Here is a 17,840-nt window from a genome sequence, read left to right as displayed (position 1 = left end):
AGCATGTGTTGTATGTTGCTGTACATTTCATTTACACTTGAAAAAAACTGTATAGTCTAGTGATATTAAGTGTAGTATTTTATAATTATCAATTAGGTTAATGGTTGATAGGGCTGGTCAGACTTTCTTTGCCTTTATTGATTTTTAGCAGTTATTTTACATTTTTTTTAGTTACTGAGGGGAGGATATTAAAAATTGCATCTATAATCATGGATTTATTATGTCCTTTAACTTTTGCCTTTTCACTTTCCTTCATGTATTTTGGAATTGTTGTTTGGTGCTTACATATTTAGAATTATTGTGCTTTATTGACTTTTCAACTGTATGATTTGAAATAACTCCTTTAAATCTACTTAAAGTTTCTTGAAATAACACTTGTTTAATATTATATCCATTTTTTTGCTCTCTTATGTTTACTCTTTGTGACGCATATCTTTTTCTACTCTTTGCTTTCAACTATTCATGTCATTATCTCTAAAGTGCTTATACTATGAACGCTATCTGTAGAATATTGCTTTTTCTTACAGCCTAATTACTTTTTAACTGATAAGTTCAGATAATTTTCTGTGAATATAATTAATTATTGATATGATTAGATGCAGCATGGCACAATATGTTTTTATTGACCTCTTTTATTGCTATTTTTCTGTCCCCCCCCCCTTTTTTTTGGTTTACAGAATATTTCTAGTATTCCATTCTATTTCATTCACTGGATTTTTAATAATACCTCTATTTTGTTTATTGCTCTAGGATGAACAATTTTTATCCTTAACTGATCAGCTAATCTACTTAGAGTCAATACTTAGAGTCAAATGCCACTGCTTTACATTTCAGACCTTCTACTTCATACTAAATATTTCATATTTCACAAATGAATAACCTCATAATTATATAATTATTCTACCTGTCCACTTCTTTGTGCTGTTTTAGTTATATCTTTTTACTTTTCTCTATATTATAAATTCTACCTTGCTTTTATTTTTGCTTTAAACTATTAGTTGTCATTTAAAGAAAAAATGAGAAGAAAACTTGACCTTTACCTTTACCCAATTATTTATCATTTTTAGTGTTCCTTCTTGTCAATGCAAATTTCCATTTTATATCAGTTCTCTTGTCATTAAGAATGCAGTATTTCATATAGGATAGGTATTCTACTAATAGTGTATTCTCTCAGCTTCAGTTCAACTAAAAATGTTGTATTCTCATTTAAAAAAAATACTTTGGCTGGATATTTCAATCTGTTTTTTTTTCTCCTGTTAACTCTTTAAAAATGTATTCCATTTTCTTTTTGCCTCCATTGTTTATTAGAAGCCATTATCATTCATGTTTTGATTTCCCCATATTTTATATGTCCTTTTACTTTGGCTCCTTTAATTCATTTTCAGTGTTTTTGTTTTCTAATAACTTTACTCTGATGTGCCCAAGTGTTGTTTTCTTTAATTTATCCTGTTTAAAATTATCTACACTTCTTGTATCTAAGAAGATGTTTTTCATCAAATCTGAGGAAATTTTAACCACAATAGCCCTCCTTCTTTTGGAATGATTTTCATTTTTTTCTCCTTCTTGACCTCTAATTATATGTGTATTTACATATTTTCTGTTTTCCCCTGGCTTCTGAGTATCAGTTCATGCCTACGCAAAATATTCTTTGTTTTTCAGATTAAATAATTTCAATTGATGTTCTCAATGTTACTCACCTTATTTTCCTGTCATCCAATTTACTATTAACCCTATCATGAAATTTCAAGCTATTTATTTTTATTAACTTGGAAGGCAGACAGACATACAGACAAACAGAGATCTCTCATCCTCCAGTTCAATGCCCAAATGCCCAAATGCTTGTAACAACCAAGGCTGGACTCAGTTGAAGCCAGGAGACTAAAATTCTATCCAGGTTTCACATGTGGGTGGTAGGCATCCAAGGACTTGGGCCAACAACTGCTGCTTCTCAGTGTGTGCAGTAGGAGGAAGTTGGAATCATACGTGGAGCCAGGGCTTGAACCCAGGTACTTTAACATGGAATGCAGATGTCCCAAGCGACATCTGAAACTGAGCCAAATGCCTACCTCATAAACTTTTAAGTGGTGTACTTTTAAGTTACGTAATTCTCATATGGCTCTTTTAAATAATTTCCATTTTTTCTGCCAAAAATCCATGTCTGATTACCCATTGAGAAGACACTTTTCTTTAAGTCTTTAAATATATTTCTAATAGCTACTTTAATTTCTTTGCTAAATCAAACATCTGAGCCATCTTTGAATCACAAGATCACATTTTTTCTTGTGACTATGTTTTTCTTGACCACATTTTTTCCTTTGACTTGATTTACAATTCCCCATTTTTAAAACACTAGTAGTAATTTTTGTATTTTTTTTAACTGGAAATGGTAAATTATGTGTTGTATTACTCTGAATTCTCTTATCTTTCCCTTAAGCTTAATGACAGTTTAATATCTGGCCCATTACCTTGCATTTGGGTAGCTTTTGTTGTTGTTGTTGTTGTTGTTTTTGTTTTTGTTTTTTTTACTTGTTAGGACATTTGTGAAAATCCCTAAGTGTTTCCCAAACCACTCTGTCTCATTAGGTCCCAAAGTTTTATCATTCCCACAAGTCTTGTTAAGACTTAGACATATTTATTTGTTAGGGAACGCTTCAGAAAGCCTGTTTGGGATACAATCTTCACTTATAAGTCATGGCCTTTCTGGTATCTCAATTGGATACCTGGGGTGTTAATGAGGTATCCTCATTCTGGCCAAGAGAGATCTCTAAGGTCTCTCAAAGCTGTAATGTCTGGCATACTTATTAAAGGCCAGCCAAGGCTCAGCCAACCCATGGGGAGCCCCACAAAGATACCTGGCTCTCCTGCCTGTATTGCTCTTTCTTTCTGGAACATTTTCTTATGCCTACTTTGACAGCCCTAAATCGTCATCTCCTCAATTCAGTCTGACTGTTATGACTGTCATTCTGAACTCAGCCTTCAGCTCTCTGCTGTGGTCAAGAAATTCTACCCAGAAAGAGAACCAAGGAAATGAAGAGTCTCACCTCATGAATTTCCTTTCTGTCAAGGATAACAATCATCAACGGCCTATTGTCCTATGTTTTGTATGGGTCTATAGTTGTCAATGAGAGGAGCTAGTTTATTAACAGTTACTTGTTATGACTGGAGCAGAGGCTCCTATGATTTATATTTAATAAACATCAGAAAATATTAAGCTACTTCAACCAATGCAGGAGAGAAAATTGAAAGGAGAGAGAGAAAGAGACAGAGAGAATGAAAATACAATGAGGCAAATAGAGGGGGTTTCAGGATACAGATAGAGGGATAAACTGAAAGAAGAACTGAGTGGGGTAGAGGCAGTGGGAGGAAATCAAATACATATCCCATCCTCCTCAGTTTTCAACATATTATATATTGTAATTTTAACAACTATTTACTGAAATCTGATCCAAATAAGGTATTGTGTGAAGTGATAGCTAATAATGATTAATAAAGTATTATTCACATCCCAAGTCCAAGGTGGAGAAACATACTCTCACAAAAACAATTTGAAAAGTATGTTTAGTGTTCAAGTTGCTATTTGCATAAGATTTTATTGTACATAGAGAAATTATTTCTGCCTGACTGGGAAAGCTTTCACAGAAAAAAGTGATCTTTGAATTTTGCCTTAAATGATAGACTTATTTGTTAAAGAGTATATTGGAGGAGGAAAAGATACTGCTTGCCTGAACATTTCAGACACAAGGCACAGTTCAGATCATTTGAACACATCAGAGACTGTAGTTTTCCTTTGTGTTAGCAACAGAAAGAAATTGATGTGCAGAGCAAATTCAGTGGAGAATATCAAACTCCCACCAGCTGTGCCAGAATCATCACTTGCAAATTGACGTGGTACAAGGAATCACTCATCATTGTTGACGAAAATGTCAATAAATCAGATTATCTACTTGGGAGACTGATTATAGATATTTTTCTCCTCAGACTAATTGAGAGTTACATTAGAGATATGAATATAATTGTACGTGTATTATACATGTAGTAAGCTAGGAGCATTATCTCTTTAAGAATATAAGACATGGTCAAATTATTTGCTTTAAATGTTAGAGTAGCTGGCTAAAGCTATCTGTACATACAATGAGTCTCCCAGTTCTGTTAGCTCAGAAAGACTGACTCATAGCTTTCATTTAATGACCATTGGATTCATGAACTTTTATTTTAGTAATACTCATGACTGGCTTTGAAATATTTAATATACCACCCCTACACCATTCCGCCTCTCTACTCCTCTCTCCCATCTTCACCGCTGTCTCCTCCCTCCCTTCCTGCTTTCCTTCTCCCTTGTGGAAATGCCCTAGCAGACTATGGGAGAGACTACTTATGCATACTTTTGGACTTAAGTATCACCTTTAGAGTTACCTATCACTATGAATTCCTTTAATCAAATAAAGTCTGACTCTGATGTTTAAAAAGGGTATAACAAAATATTTGATGAATGTCTACTGCTTTGAGAGCTACACATAGGGCAGTAGAACCTCTAATAGTTTATATGAATAACTGTGCTCCCAAAAACAGTGGCTCCTCTTTTTTTTTTCTTAGATGTTCAAACAGCAGCAATTGCAGAAATAGCATATTTAAGCACCCCTGTTTTGTTTCACTTAAAATAAAATATAATATTTTATTCTCCTCCAAAACCTTGGAGTCAGAGAGCTCTGTATACTCCTGGGCCCTAGAGTTGGGTTATTATTGGATATAATTGAAGACACATTAAAAATTAATTCTTTATAAAGTATCTCAGATTCAGAGAGCATAGGAAACTGAGTGGGTTGATTAGTAAGTACACAGTTTGAGGGACTGAGGGACTGAATAAGTAAAGTTAAAACTAATAAATTAGAACAATTTACATTTATTTAGGACATCAATATTGTCCAACCACTCTGCTAAATATCTTATATGAATGAATTTATTCCTCATGAACTATGCTTTTCTTATCCCAGTTCTATTTTGAAAGATAATGTGATTTAACCATTAATTGGATACCTATCATGAGTCAGGCTCTTTGCTTGTAATATTGCTCACTTTCACACCTATACTCAAACTTTCCATTGTTAAGATGAGGGAAGTGAGACTCAGGTTGGTAGAGTAAATGGTCCAGTTTGCATAGTTTGCCAGTATTTGAGAAGGTTTTTTGTTTTTTGTTTTTGTTTTTTTTTTTTTTTTTTTTTTTTTTGACAGGCAGAGTGGACAGTTTGAGAGAGAGATAGAGAGAAAGGTCTTCCTTTTGCCGTTGGTTCACCCTCCAATGGCCGCTGCGGCTGGCGCACCGCGCTGATCTGATGGCAGGAGTCAGGTGCTTCTCCTGGTCTCCCATGGGGTGCAGGGCCCAAACACTTGGGCCATCCTCCACTGCACTCCCTGGCCACAGCAGAGAGCTGGCCTGGAAGAGGGGCAACCGGGACAGAATCCGGCGCCCCAACCGGGACTAGAACCCGGTGTGCCGGCGCCACAAGGTGGAGGATTAGCCTAGTAAAGTCTTCACCCTATGGCTGAGCTTCCTTCTCTGTCAGGATATGAAAAGAACAGAAGTGAATTATTTCTAAGATTTCTCTAATTGAGGCTAATTTTTAATATTTATGAATTTAAAAAATTGTAATGCTTCCAAGAGTCAAAAACTTGTCCTCTCAAGATTTATATAACAATTTCTGCTACATATTTAAGGTTTGCTGTTGATATTTGTCTTGTCTGTGACATTTAAAAATCTTTGTTTCCAAATGAAATCATTTGGACATTTTGGAAGGGCCTGTTAACTATCAAGTACATTGGCACAAGTGAATGAAGTATGTATTTGTGAACAAGTTTTAGTGGTATAATCTTTTCTGATTTTCCTCCTGTGGCTTCTTTCTCTTAACAGTATGCATGAAAGACTATACAAGCGAATCTGGGACACTCACTTCTCCAAACTTCCCCAATAATTACCCCCATAATTTAGAATGCATTTATAGGATCACAGTGGAAACTGGCAAGCAGATCGCGTTGCACTTCACAAACTTCTCTTTGGAGGAAAGCTTTTTTGGTGTATGTGTAGGAGATTTTGTGGAAATCAGGTAAGAACCTTTATTTCATAAAAATATTTTTCATGATTTATTTAAATTAATAATCTTGGAAAGATTCACAAAAATTAATCTCCATAAATTCTTTGTAAATTGGAAATTCTTTGTAAAGCTCCCAGCTATGTACTTTCTTTTAGAGGTAAAGTTTGTCATTTGAAGTCACAATCACAGGAAACAGTGAAAAGCAGAAGATTCCATGGTTATCTTGAGGTGATCTTTCTAGGGAATACTGACAATTTTTATTTTAAGAAATGATTTTATTTAGGAAATGAAACAAGATGCGCAACTACTCTGAAATGAACTGCTTCCAATTCTTGAATATCTTCTTTATTTATGTAAAAATCAATTTAAACTTTAGGCTAACTAGTTGATTCTATCACAACAAAGATGGCAGGATAACAATGTTATCTTAAAGTTTCATGACGTTTTTTGTTTTCAAATAATAAATCTATGCTTATGAATTTCAATATAAGGCATTCTATCATTTTGTGGCACTTTGAAATGTATTTAAGACTTAGATCAGCAGTAAGGATAAGTTAGCTTATACATTGATAGCTCCGTAAATCTTCATATTAAATTAATCATTTTGATATGCATATGTGTCAGATTTTTATTTAGCACTTAAAATCTAGACTCTTATATTTTGTAATAAATTTTAGTTAATATATGAATTCAGTTACTAAAATAATAAAATCATAGCTGTGACTGTTAAACACTAAAAATGACATTTTTTTAGGATTTACAGCAATTAATCATTGTTTAGTGATTAGCATTGACTGAATTCCTTGATTTTTGAGGGGGGAATTTTGATGAACTACATTTAAGACCCCTAAAAGTTCTTAGGAAAAGAATTATTTCTGGGGTTTTGGTATATTTGATATATCAAATATATCAGGCATCATAAATTAAATTTTTAAACTTTGCACATTTGAAGGAAAACACTTAAGTTTTCTCTATAAAATTAGGTAACATTTAATTATACTATTAATAATTATAGTTTCTTGATTATGTGTTGTCAGATACATTGCCAGAGGCTTTATTTTAGAGAATGATGATTAAACACATTTTCTCAGTTTGCAACTGAATGTATTAGATACCATGCCAGCTATAAATGATAATTACTCTTTATTAAATTGTCCCAAATATTATTAACAAAGTAAGAAGTTTAAAAGTTGAAGTTATGGGGTTTTTTTTAAAGAGTAATTTTAAGAGAAGTTGACTGGTCTGATAAACTGATCCGTTTGCCGTCCTAAAGTTCAAATTATGTTAAATGTTTATACAGTGACGTTGCTGATAACATAATAAACTTTCATTCAGTATGTATTTTTTATATTCCATCACAGAGATGGAGGTTATGAAAATTCACCATTCTTGGGAAAATACTGTGACTCAACTCTACCTCCAACAATCATCTCTCATAGTAACAAACTATGGTTAAAATTTAAGAGTGATATGACAGATTCCAAGTCTGGATTCTCAGCTCACTGGGACGGATCATCAACAGGTAAATAGCAAACATCTGCCTTTTGTTGGGAAAGCCAATCTGATAAATTTCTCAGTTCTTGGATTGGCATGCTTGGTCTGTGGCCATTTGTCTATTTTTGCCATCACTCTTTGAAATAAACTAACATTTCCAGTATTTTTGCATTAACAGTAGCCACAGTTTTTGAAGGATAAAGGGGAAAAATTCTAGTTCTCTGGTGTATTTCATCAAGATGGCTATCTTGATCACCCTCCAATGGCCGCCGCGTCTGGGGCGCTGCGGCCGTTGCACCGCGCTGATCCGAAGGCAGGAGCCAGGTGCTTCTCCTGGTCTCCCTTGGGGTGCAGGGCCCAAGCACTTGGGCCATCCTCCACTGCACTCCCTGGCCACAGCAGAAAGCTGGCCTGGAAGAGGGGCAACCGGGACAGAATCCGGTGCCCCGACCGGGACTAGAACCCGGTGTGCCGGCGTCGCAAGGCGGAGGATTAGCCTAGTGAGCCGCGGCGCCGGCCAAGATGGCTATCTTGATTAGAAACAGGAAAATAGATTGCTGTGAATTGGGATGACAGATGAGCTACTCTTTTGTGATACCATTTTATTTTGCAACTTGATCAAAAGAAGAAGAGCACAGTAGCAGCAGTTTGATATAGACAGAAAGATGAAAATTTACCAGAAAGAGAGGGTATTAATCATTCTATTCTTTTTCCTATAGGTTGTGGAGGCAATCTCACCACTTCCACAGGCGTATTCATGTCTCCTAACTACCCAATGCCCTACTACCACAGTTCTGAATGTTATTGGTTCTTGAAAGCCAGTCATGGCAGCCCATTTAAACTGGAATTCATAAACTTCCACTTGGAGTACCATCCAAACTGCACTCTGGATTATGTGGCTGTATGTATAATGTTTCAGTTGCAGCATTTACTACTCCCATTTTACCAAACACAAATAATCCTTTTGTTTTTATTTAGGAAGTTCATGACAGTGGAGCATTTAAATGGAACATCTATATAAGAAAATAAACAAAAGAAAAACTCACTAATTTGGTGAAAATGGCAGTCTTCTAGATTATGCACTATATGACTTGATACACTAAATACTTAAAATATTTTGCATAGGAACTATTTAAATATGGTTCAACTCTGAAAAGGTTGTAAAATTTATTGTAATTATCAACCTTGTAATTTCTAAATACACATTGAATACTAACATCTTAGAAGACTGCTTTGGTGAATTAGAGGAGATAATGGGAGTTGTCTAACAAGGACATTTTTATAGTCCCAGGAAATCATCATCATACACTGAAAAAGCTAAATAAAAAATGTACTAAAGTTTCATGTTATAAATGATGGAATCAAAAATCAAAGAGGACAGTGGATATTAGCTATGGCCTTAAAAATACACATTAAACTATCGTTTTCAATCTTTAGACTTCAGCCTGAGTTCACACACTTACATATCCATGGATAAACTGCCAGAGTTCATGGCCTGAATTTATAGACACTTCAGTGTAATTTTAAAAGATATTTTATTTGAGGTATGTTCTTTTTGTTGTATCACATACATCTTTCTTTCCCACTTCTGTTCTGTAGGGTTCTTTAGATCACATTTATAGCAGCACCTGTCTGATATTTGAAATGTTCTATTAAAGGTTTATGATGGCCCAAGTACCAGGTCTCATCTGCTTACTCAGCTTTGTGGAGATGAGAAACCCCCTGTCATCCGTTCTAATGGAGATAGCATGCTTGTAAAACTGAGGACTGATGAAGGACAGCAAGGTGGTGGCTTCGAGGCCAAATACTGGCAGAGTAAGTGTGTATACCAACTGCTCAGCGCTATCGGGAGCCCTCAGACTCTCCATGAGACAAACTTAAATAAGGATAACCCATTGACTGGAGGAAGTGAAATTAATCTTAATTGCATTTACTTATTGGAAAGGCAGAATGACAAAGGAGGAAGAGGGGAAAAAGCAGGGAAGGAAGGAGGGATGGAGGGAGGGAAAGAGAGGGAGAGAGAGAGAGAGAGAGATATCTTTCATTTTCTGGTTCACTCCCCAAATGTCTGCAACAGGCAAAACTGTTGCAGGCTGAAGCCAGAGCCTAGAACTCCATCCAGGTTTCCCATGTGGGTGGCAGGCACCCAAGTACTTGGGCCATCACCAACTGCCTTCCAGGTATTTTAGCAGAAAGTTCAATTGGAAGCATAGAGTAGCTAGGACTTAAATTGGCACCCTGATATAGAATGTCGGTGTCCCAAAAGGCAGCTTAACCCAATGTACCACAGCTTAGTTCTTATGTGAACACTTTAATCTCATGTAACTAAGCATCTGGAAAAAAACTATAGAAACTTAGAGGATTATTTAATATTCTGAGATAATGCAATTCAGCTAAAGATCTGTGTAACAGCTAAATAACCAACACTCTTTTATGTATTTCACAAATTATGGTCTTCTAATTTGACATTATTCAATTGAACATATATTATTCTACTCTAATTTTCACCCTCAACCTTAGAAAAATATCTTGGGGCCGGCACTGTGGCATAGCAGATTAAGCCTCTGCCTGCAGCGCCAGCATCCCATATGGGCACCAGTTTGAGTCCCGGCTGCTCCGCTTCCCATCCAGCTTCCTGCTAATGTGCCTAGGAAAGCAGCAAAAGGTGACCCAAGTGCTTGGGCCCCTGCACCCACGTGGAAGACTTGAAGAAGCTCCTGGCTCTTGGCTTCAGATCGACCCAGCTCCAGCCAAAGAGACCATTTGAGGAGTGAACCAGTAGATGTAGGACTTCTCCATCTCTCCTTTCTTTCTGTAACTCTGCCTCTCAAATAAATAAATAAATCTCAAAAAATATAAGAAAAGTACTTTAATTTTATTAAGGAAAGCTGTTGTCCTTGTGGATCATCTGTGGGTTTTGTACTGTTCATTATTGTAAAAACTCTGGTTGTGGCATAGATGCCATTTGAAATTTGCTTTCCCCTAAGGCAACGGGGTGGAATTAAAGGAGAATTGAACAAAACATAAGGGGTTTGGAGTGTGTCCTGACCACTAACATTTGAGAAGGCCACTTTTCTTCTCTAGGCTTCTATGACTTCTTTTTCTAAAAAGATATTATTAAATTATATGGTCTCTAAAGCTCCTTTCTAGCTCTAGAATTGAATACTTTTTGTAGTTTCAAAATTAGCACTTAAGGCAAGAAGATTTCCTTGAGTTTATGCTTTTTAATAAACATTCCACTTATGTTTTTGAAAGTATAAATCCTTACCTCACTAAATTTAAATTTATCTATAATTTTGACATAGTTGTCTGAAAATGGTATTGAAAGTCACAGTGTCTCTTGGATTAATTGAAAGATTACTAATATTTAAACTTGATTAGGTCAGCACCATGGCTCACTTGGCTAATCCTCTGCCTGCAGCGCCGGCACCCCAGGTTCTAGTCCTGGTTGGGGCTCTGGGTACTAGTCCCGGTTGCTCCTCTTCCAGTCCAGCTCTCTTCTGTGGCCCGGGAGGGCAGTGGAGGATGGCCCAAGTGCCTGGGTCCCTGCACCCGCATGGGAAACCAGGAGGAAGAACCCGGCTCCTGGCCAATCTTCCTCGCCGTAGCAGCCATTAGGGGAATGAACCAATGGAAGGAAGACCTTTCTCTTTGTCTCTCTCTCACTGTTTAAGTCTGCCTGGCCAAAAAACAAACAAACAAACAAACAAAAAAAAACTTGATTATATATGAAACTGAAGACTGACATGATGACATTGTCTTATTTCCAACAGACTGGATTCTAGATAGTTTTTAAAGTTTTATTTATTTGAAAGGCAGAGTGAGAGAGAGGATGAGAGAATGGGCAGGGAGAGGGAGAGAGACTGTCCATCCACTGGTTAACTCCCTCAGTGGCCACAATGGCTGGGGCTTGGCCAAGTGAAACTGGGAGTCTGGAGCTCCAACCTGGTTTCCTACAAGGATGGAAATGGGTCATCATCTGCTGCCTTTCTAGGCACATCACTTGGGAGCTGGATATGAAGTGGAACAGCCGAGACTCCAAGTAGCGTTCAGATGAAATGCTGGTGCTGCAGGTGGCAGTTTAACCTTCTATACCACAATGCTAGCCCCAATAAAATTATGCATTGGAAATCCTTTATGGCCAAAATTATGACCTAAATATTTTCAAAGAGAAATGGTTTAACTGTTATCCCTCTCCCAGGAAAGGGAGACTTGAAAGAATCACAAATTCATACTTTTCCAAACCAAAGTTTATAAACGGAGTTCCTGACACCTTTCAAAAAGCAGTGTCATAGTAGAATGCATCTGTGAACCATATTTTTCAGAGGCAGCTCTCAATGTATTATTTTCCCATTTTCTCTTATTACACATCATAAATACAATATAAAAAGAAAACGTGGAAAGGTATGCCAAGTTCACATCATTAAAACTGGCTGAATTTGGCACTTTACTTCTAGGATTAGACATACCTAGAGCTGCTTTATGTTGTTTGGCTAAAAATTTAGCTCAAAAATACCACCATTAGACTGAAGACTTTTTCAAAATTCAAGATTTTCATTTATTTTTAAAATTCTTTACAGTCCTTTTTTTCGCTTGATACTCCCTGATGACTAACTAGAGGAATAACGGAGCCTTTGTTGTGAATTTCCCAGAGTTATGAATGTCCAACAAAACTATGTTGTTGTTCATTTTGAACATTCACATAGGACTTCGTATTTTTAATCTTTTGAATTTAAAGGTCAGAATTTCTGTCCCTTCCAGATGTTAAAGTTGGAAAAACAGAATCACAGAATGTTTAATGCACTCCTCTAAACAAATCAGACTGATATCTGATTACAGCTGAGCCATTCTGCTGTTCCCCAGATATAGAAATTTATGCCTATTTTAATATGCCCGTGCGATTTTAATTACATTCCTTAAAGTATTATTTCACATTTGATCTAAATGGAGACTCTTTTACTCTAAAAATGCTATACCAAATGTTTACAAAATATGATTTTTTAAAAAATCTAGATGTTTTCTTAAAGGAGAATTTCATATACATGTTGGACCAATTTTGATAGTATTTCTGACGATTGTGATTATTTGTTCCAGCGTGTGAGAATGTAGAAATAGTCAATCAAACCTTTGGCATCTTGGAGAGCATAGATTATCCAAACCCTTATTCTGATAACCAGCGCTGCAGCTGGACCATCCAAGCAACAGCTGGCAACACTGTGAATTACACATTTTCAGCATTTGACTTGGAATATCACACAAACTGCTCGACGGATTATTTAGAGGTATGTATGCGTATTCTGAAGCTCAATGATTCACTCCATTTTCAGTTCAAGTTAGACAAGCCAAAGTAGAAAGCATCATGTTGTTTAGATTGGAATCCTTAGTTCTGCCTTACACATCTGTAATGAACCAACTACCCGTGGTATTTGAACTCATACCTTTCCTTTCTCTTCTCCTGCATCATCTTAATATTGAAATTATTTAGTCTACTGAATAATTTATATGAAGGAAAAACCCAAGTTTTTAGCTTGGAATATAACTTTTGATTAGATTCATCTCCTATTCTTCAAGTAACACAAAAGTAGAGGAATAAACTCTATATTGTACTGGTTTTTAAAATGTTGTTTTCTATAAATAAGAGATCAGAAAGCATTTAAGTGTCTTGGATTTACTTAATACCTAATATGCCTGGTACATAATGTCATGATTTTGATTCTTGTTTTTATTTTTAAATGTAAGTTGATTTCAGTTCATTTTTTTGTGAAGTGCAAGTATCTATTTATTATAGTAATGAGCAACAAGAACATTTATTCCATTCTTTTTATGTAATGCTATGCAATAAAAATGCTTGAACACACATATTAAGCAACCTAGAATAGGAAATAATCTGAAACTTTTACAATAAGAAATCTTATTTTAAAAAAGTTTTTAAAACTAACTTACATATATAACTTTTACTGCTATGGATTAAAGTTAGTTTACTTACTTTAATATTATTGTTATATAATTATATATAAAATTATATATTATATAAATGATTTAGAAACATGTTTTCCACTTTTAAACTTCATAAAACAGTTTTATTCAAACTGTTTAAAACATTTTGACATTTATGAGTATGCTTTAGCTCATGGAAAAGTGGAATGTTTGTCTTGTGCAAAGTAATTTTGAAATACATGTGTAGTTTTTTCATAATATGTGTTTTCATGAATTTTTGAAGACCCTTTGTATATACGTTTGGATTCCAAAATTTTTTTGTACCAAAATAAACTTATCTTTTAATTCTATTTTCCACAAATGTTTTGAAATACCCTCATATTTTCATCATTAATAAATTTACTTTTTGGTTGATCTAACACATCATGTGTATTTCCACCTATATTGTTAATCTATAATACTTTTTGAATCCACATATAATGTATTTTCACTAGAGAACATTTTTCTGAAGTGACAAGTATTCCCTCTGTAACACTGGAACATTTTTCCTGCGTATGCTCCATTCGACATCTCAGTAACTGAGTGTAGTTATTTTCAAGGTGATGGTGACTTTTAGAAGCCTTTATTGCAAGACTTCTGACAGCCAGCACTGGTAACCCTGAGTTCATATTCCCAGGAAGAAATATCCTAGCAAAATGTTCAGTGTCTTTTCACTAATTCTATCAGACACTAGCTCGACTGAGGTTGTTTGGGAGTGGCATATGTTTTCCAAATAGCACTTTTGTTTATCAAAACAGAGAGAAGAGAGAGTGTACTTTGAAAAGACTCTTTGAGATTCTGAATATAATATTTCTTTGTTTTTCAGGGTTAATTTTTTGAGCAAAAATCTTACTTTATATTTGGAAAAGTACAATATTATAAAAACAGCATTTATAGAGTTTACTCATCAGAAAATTATATTTACTAGCATTCTAAGAAAATATGACACAATATAGAACAAACATACAAGCATGAACTTGGCAATAGTTTTAAAGTCCCCCTTCCTTGATTTAGAGCTCAAATGATTTTCACAAGCCTAGGAATGTTATGCCTGTATCATTTAATTTACCCAGAGTAGCCTTCCTTCTTTTCATGTGGTAAGACCTTGTTCTTGCTTTAGAAAAAATAGAGAAGTTGCTTGCAAAGCATGAACACAGCATTTGATCCTATTTATTTTTACCAGGTGTGCTTTTCCCATACATTACTGAGCTATGGGCTTCTTCAAGGTGTGAGCTGTCTCCTACTGACTTTGTAACCCAGGCACTTATTACACAGTTGCTACATTACAGAAATCCAAAAGGTGCAGCTTAAATAGATTATCCTAGTCTTATTTTCACATCAATATACTGATAGCTATTAAATAGTGAGAAATAATCAAATTCCAAAGTGGCCTTTTTATAAATCCCTCCACATTCAGGGCAATCCTAAGTTGTGAGCACGAGCTAATATAGAAACCATGACCTTGCAACGAGTATTGTTTGTTTGACAACGGGTGAGGCACCATAATGATGATTTGGTGAAGTTCAGTGGAGAAAGCTAAAGAGAGAAGGAAGCCTTTGAACTCAACTTTGAAGGGAGATTTAGCGGAAAGATCAGGAAGGAAATAAGATGAAACATTTCCAGGAACTCAACTCAATTCTTTGGACTCCTGTAAGGAAGAAATGGCAACAGAAAGGCCCATCAGTAGTTTTTGGAGGTGTTTGAAAAGTGTCTAGTAAAAAGTAATTGCTGCGCACCTGCGGAGGAGGTACCGAGAGGCGGCTTGGCGATGAAAGATACGTCATGTTTCAGAGGCGCCATTGCTCTCTGCAGCACTGACGCTGGAAGCAAAAAAGTTGGAATAAAAACCAGAAGTCCAGAAAAGCCTTCCAGAGAATGACACTGTTGCCAGAGGGAGACTTTTTCCATCTCTGGAAGCCAAGACCAGAGTAAGAGCTGCAATGATTGATCTGGAATGAAAATGTTAAAAGCACAAATAACTATTTAAGGAGAAATAAGAAAGACAAAAATCTAGCTTCCTTTAATCACTTCTACTTAAAGAGTTTTTTTAATATGACTTAGCCAGCTCTCAACTGAGTGCCTGTTACCACAGCCAGAATTTAGTTATTTTTAATTAATAATCCTGGAACTATGAAAGAACTTGATGAGGTCAGACACCGTACCCAACTTTGAGAGGTGTGGTTTGGTAAAGATTCCATTGGAAAGGAAATCCATCCTTTATTATTTTGTCTTTTGGACAAAACAAAATGTTATGTTTGGAAAAATTTTCAGTGGGAATAAGGGTCGTTTACATCAAAAAGTAAGATTGTATTGCCTATGTAATTATAAGTAGGCAATCTTAAGGATTCTATCTGTATTTTACAACTTGATTCAGTTTTTCAGTTTTATGTTGAGCATGAGTCTCCATGTGGAAGAGGTGATTTCTAGGAGGTGACTGATTATACAAATGGAAATCACAAACTGGAGAGAAATCAGCACAGAGATATGTAGGAAGGTCGGGATGTGTTAGGTCAACAGGAAACATGTGTGTGGTGCAAACAGAGAGAACACTAAGAGGTTGTTGTGTGCAGTAAAGTGGCAGAGATCAACACAGTGAGGTGCTCTCAAGTGCTCGAGAAATGTCGGAGTGGGGACCTGTCCCTTTGAGGTCAGGGTGGCTCTGGGTAGTATACTGTTTGTGGGGTGGTGTGAGCAGGAGGAGAGAGTGAGTGTACACTGAGTTGTCTGTTGCAATCCAGAGTAAGTCATGGCCTCTTTTCTCCAATCTTTAGCCTTCATTTCCTGTAGCACATTCCTCTGCAGTTTTTCTTGTATGGCAGAATCTCTTATTAAAATGTGGTGCCCAGAACTGGAGGCGATGCTGACTAACCTAGCCAGGGTCAAGTGGGTTGAGGCTCTAATATCTGGCTTATATACTTCTGATATAGTTGGCTGACATTAAATGAGCTTTATTGTTAGCCACATCCTAATGTTTACTAACATCAAAATTTATAATCTCTGTTACCTTTATATTCATTGTTATGGCTTCATAGCCTTAGGTTATATAATTTTAAAAAGAACTAAGCAAGAATATTATTCCTAGTAAGTTATATTTGACTTTGAGAATTCCATCACATCATGAGCCCCTCAAGTCCTCATTCATTGCTCTTAGAGCATTATATATTTGCATTTAGACTCATTGATCATTGGCTTAATATTTCTTTTTTTTTAATTTATTTTATTTATTTGAAAGAGTTAAACAGAGAGGTAAATACAGAGAGAGAGAGGTCTTCCATCCACTGGTTCACTCCCCAGATGGCCGCAAAGGCCGGAGCTGCGCCCATCCGAAGCCAGGAGCCAGGAGCCTCTTCCAGATCTCCCACGCGGGTGCAGGGGCCCAAGGATTTGGGCCATCTTCTGCTGCTTTCCCAGGCCATAGCAAAGAGCTGGATTGGAAGAGGAACAGCCAGGACTAGAATCGGCACCTGTTTGGGATGCCGGTGTTTTAGGCCTGGGCCTTAACCTGCTGTGCCACAGCGCCAGCCCCAATATTTCTTCTTTTTAAAAGATTTATCAGAGGGGCTGGCACTGTGGCGTAGCAGGTAAAGCTGCCACCTGCAGTGCCGGCATGCCATATGGGTTCTGGTTCGAGCCCTGGCTGCTCCACTTCTGATCTAGCTCTCTGCTGTGGCCTGGAAAAGCAGTAGAAGATGGCCCAAGTCCTTGGGCCCTGCACCCACATGGGAGACCCTAGGAAGCTCCTGGCTCCTGGCTTCGGATTGGTGCAGCTCCGGCCATGCAGTCAATTGGGAAGTGAAGCAGTGGATGGAAGACCTCCTCCTCTCTGTAACTCTGACTTTCAAATAAATAAATAAATAAATCTTTTTAAAAAATAAAGATTTATCAGAGAGAGAGGGAGGGAGAGAAATCTTCCATCCTCTGGTTCACTCCCCAAATGGCCACAACAGCTGGATCTGGGCTGGTCCAAAATCAGGAACCAGGAGTTTCTTCTGGGTCTTCCATATGGATGCAGGAGCCCAAGCACTTGGACCATGTTCTGCTGCTTTCCCAGGCACACTAGCAGAGAGGTGGATTTGGAGTAGAATAGTCAGAAATCAAACCAGTGCCCATATGCAATGCCAGCATCATATGTGGAGCCTTTACCTTCTACACCACAACACTGGCCCATCAGCACTCTTAGTGTAGTACTGCAGTTTTCAGCAAGAGCAATTAGGGAGGAGAAAGAAATAAAGGGCGTGAAAATTGGAGAGAAGAATCAAATTATCCATGTTTGCAAAGTACATC

General features: G+C 36.6%; 1 protein-coding gene across 1 annotated transcript in view; it reads left to right on the top strand.

Moving 5' to 3' along the window:
• Positions 1–17,840, top strand: part of CUBN (cubilin) — a 283,377-nt gene that overhangs the window by 80,330 nt on the left and 185,207 nt on the right. The window contains exons 23-27 of the mRNA XM_051820614.3: positions 5,906–6,098; positions 7,448–7,608; positions 8,300–8,481; positions 9,239–9,395; positions 12,675–12,862. Coding sequence (XP_051676574.3) covers positions 5,906–6,098; positions 7,448–7,608; positions 8,300–8,481; positions 9,239–9,395; positions 12,675–12,862 — 881 coding nt within the window. The remainder of the gene's footprint in view (positions 1–5,905; positions 6,099–7,447; positions 7,609–8,299; positions 8,482–9,238; positions 9,396–12,674; positions 12,863–17,840) is intronic.

This window comes from Oryctolagus cuniculus, chromosome 13 (assembly GCF_051225735.1).
Source record: "Oryctolagus cuniculus isolate XC-2025 breed Fujian yellow rabbit chromosome 13, ASM5122573v1, whole genome shotgun sequence".
Classification (NCBI taxonomy): Eukaryota; Metazoa; Chordata; class Mammalia; order Lagomorpha; family Leporidae; genus Oryctolagus; species Oryctolagus cuniculus.
This window is presented reverse-complemented; position numbering and strand designations above follow the sequence as displayed.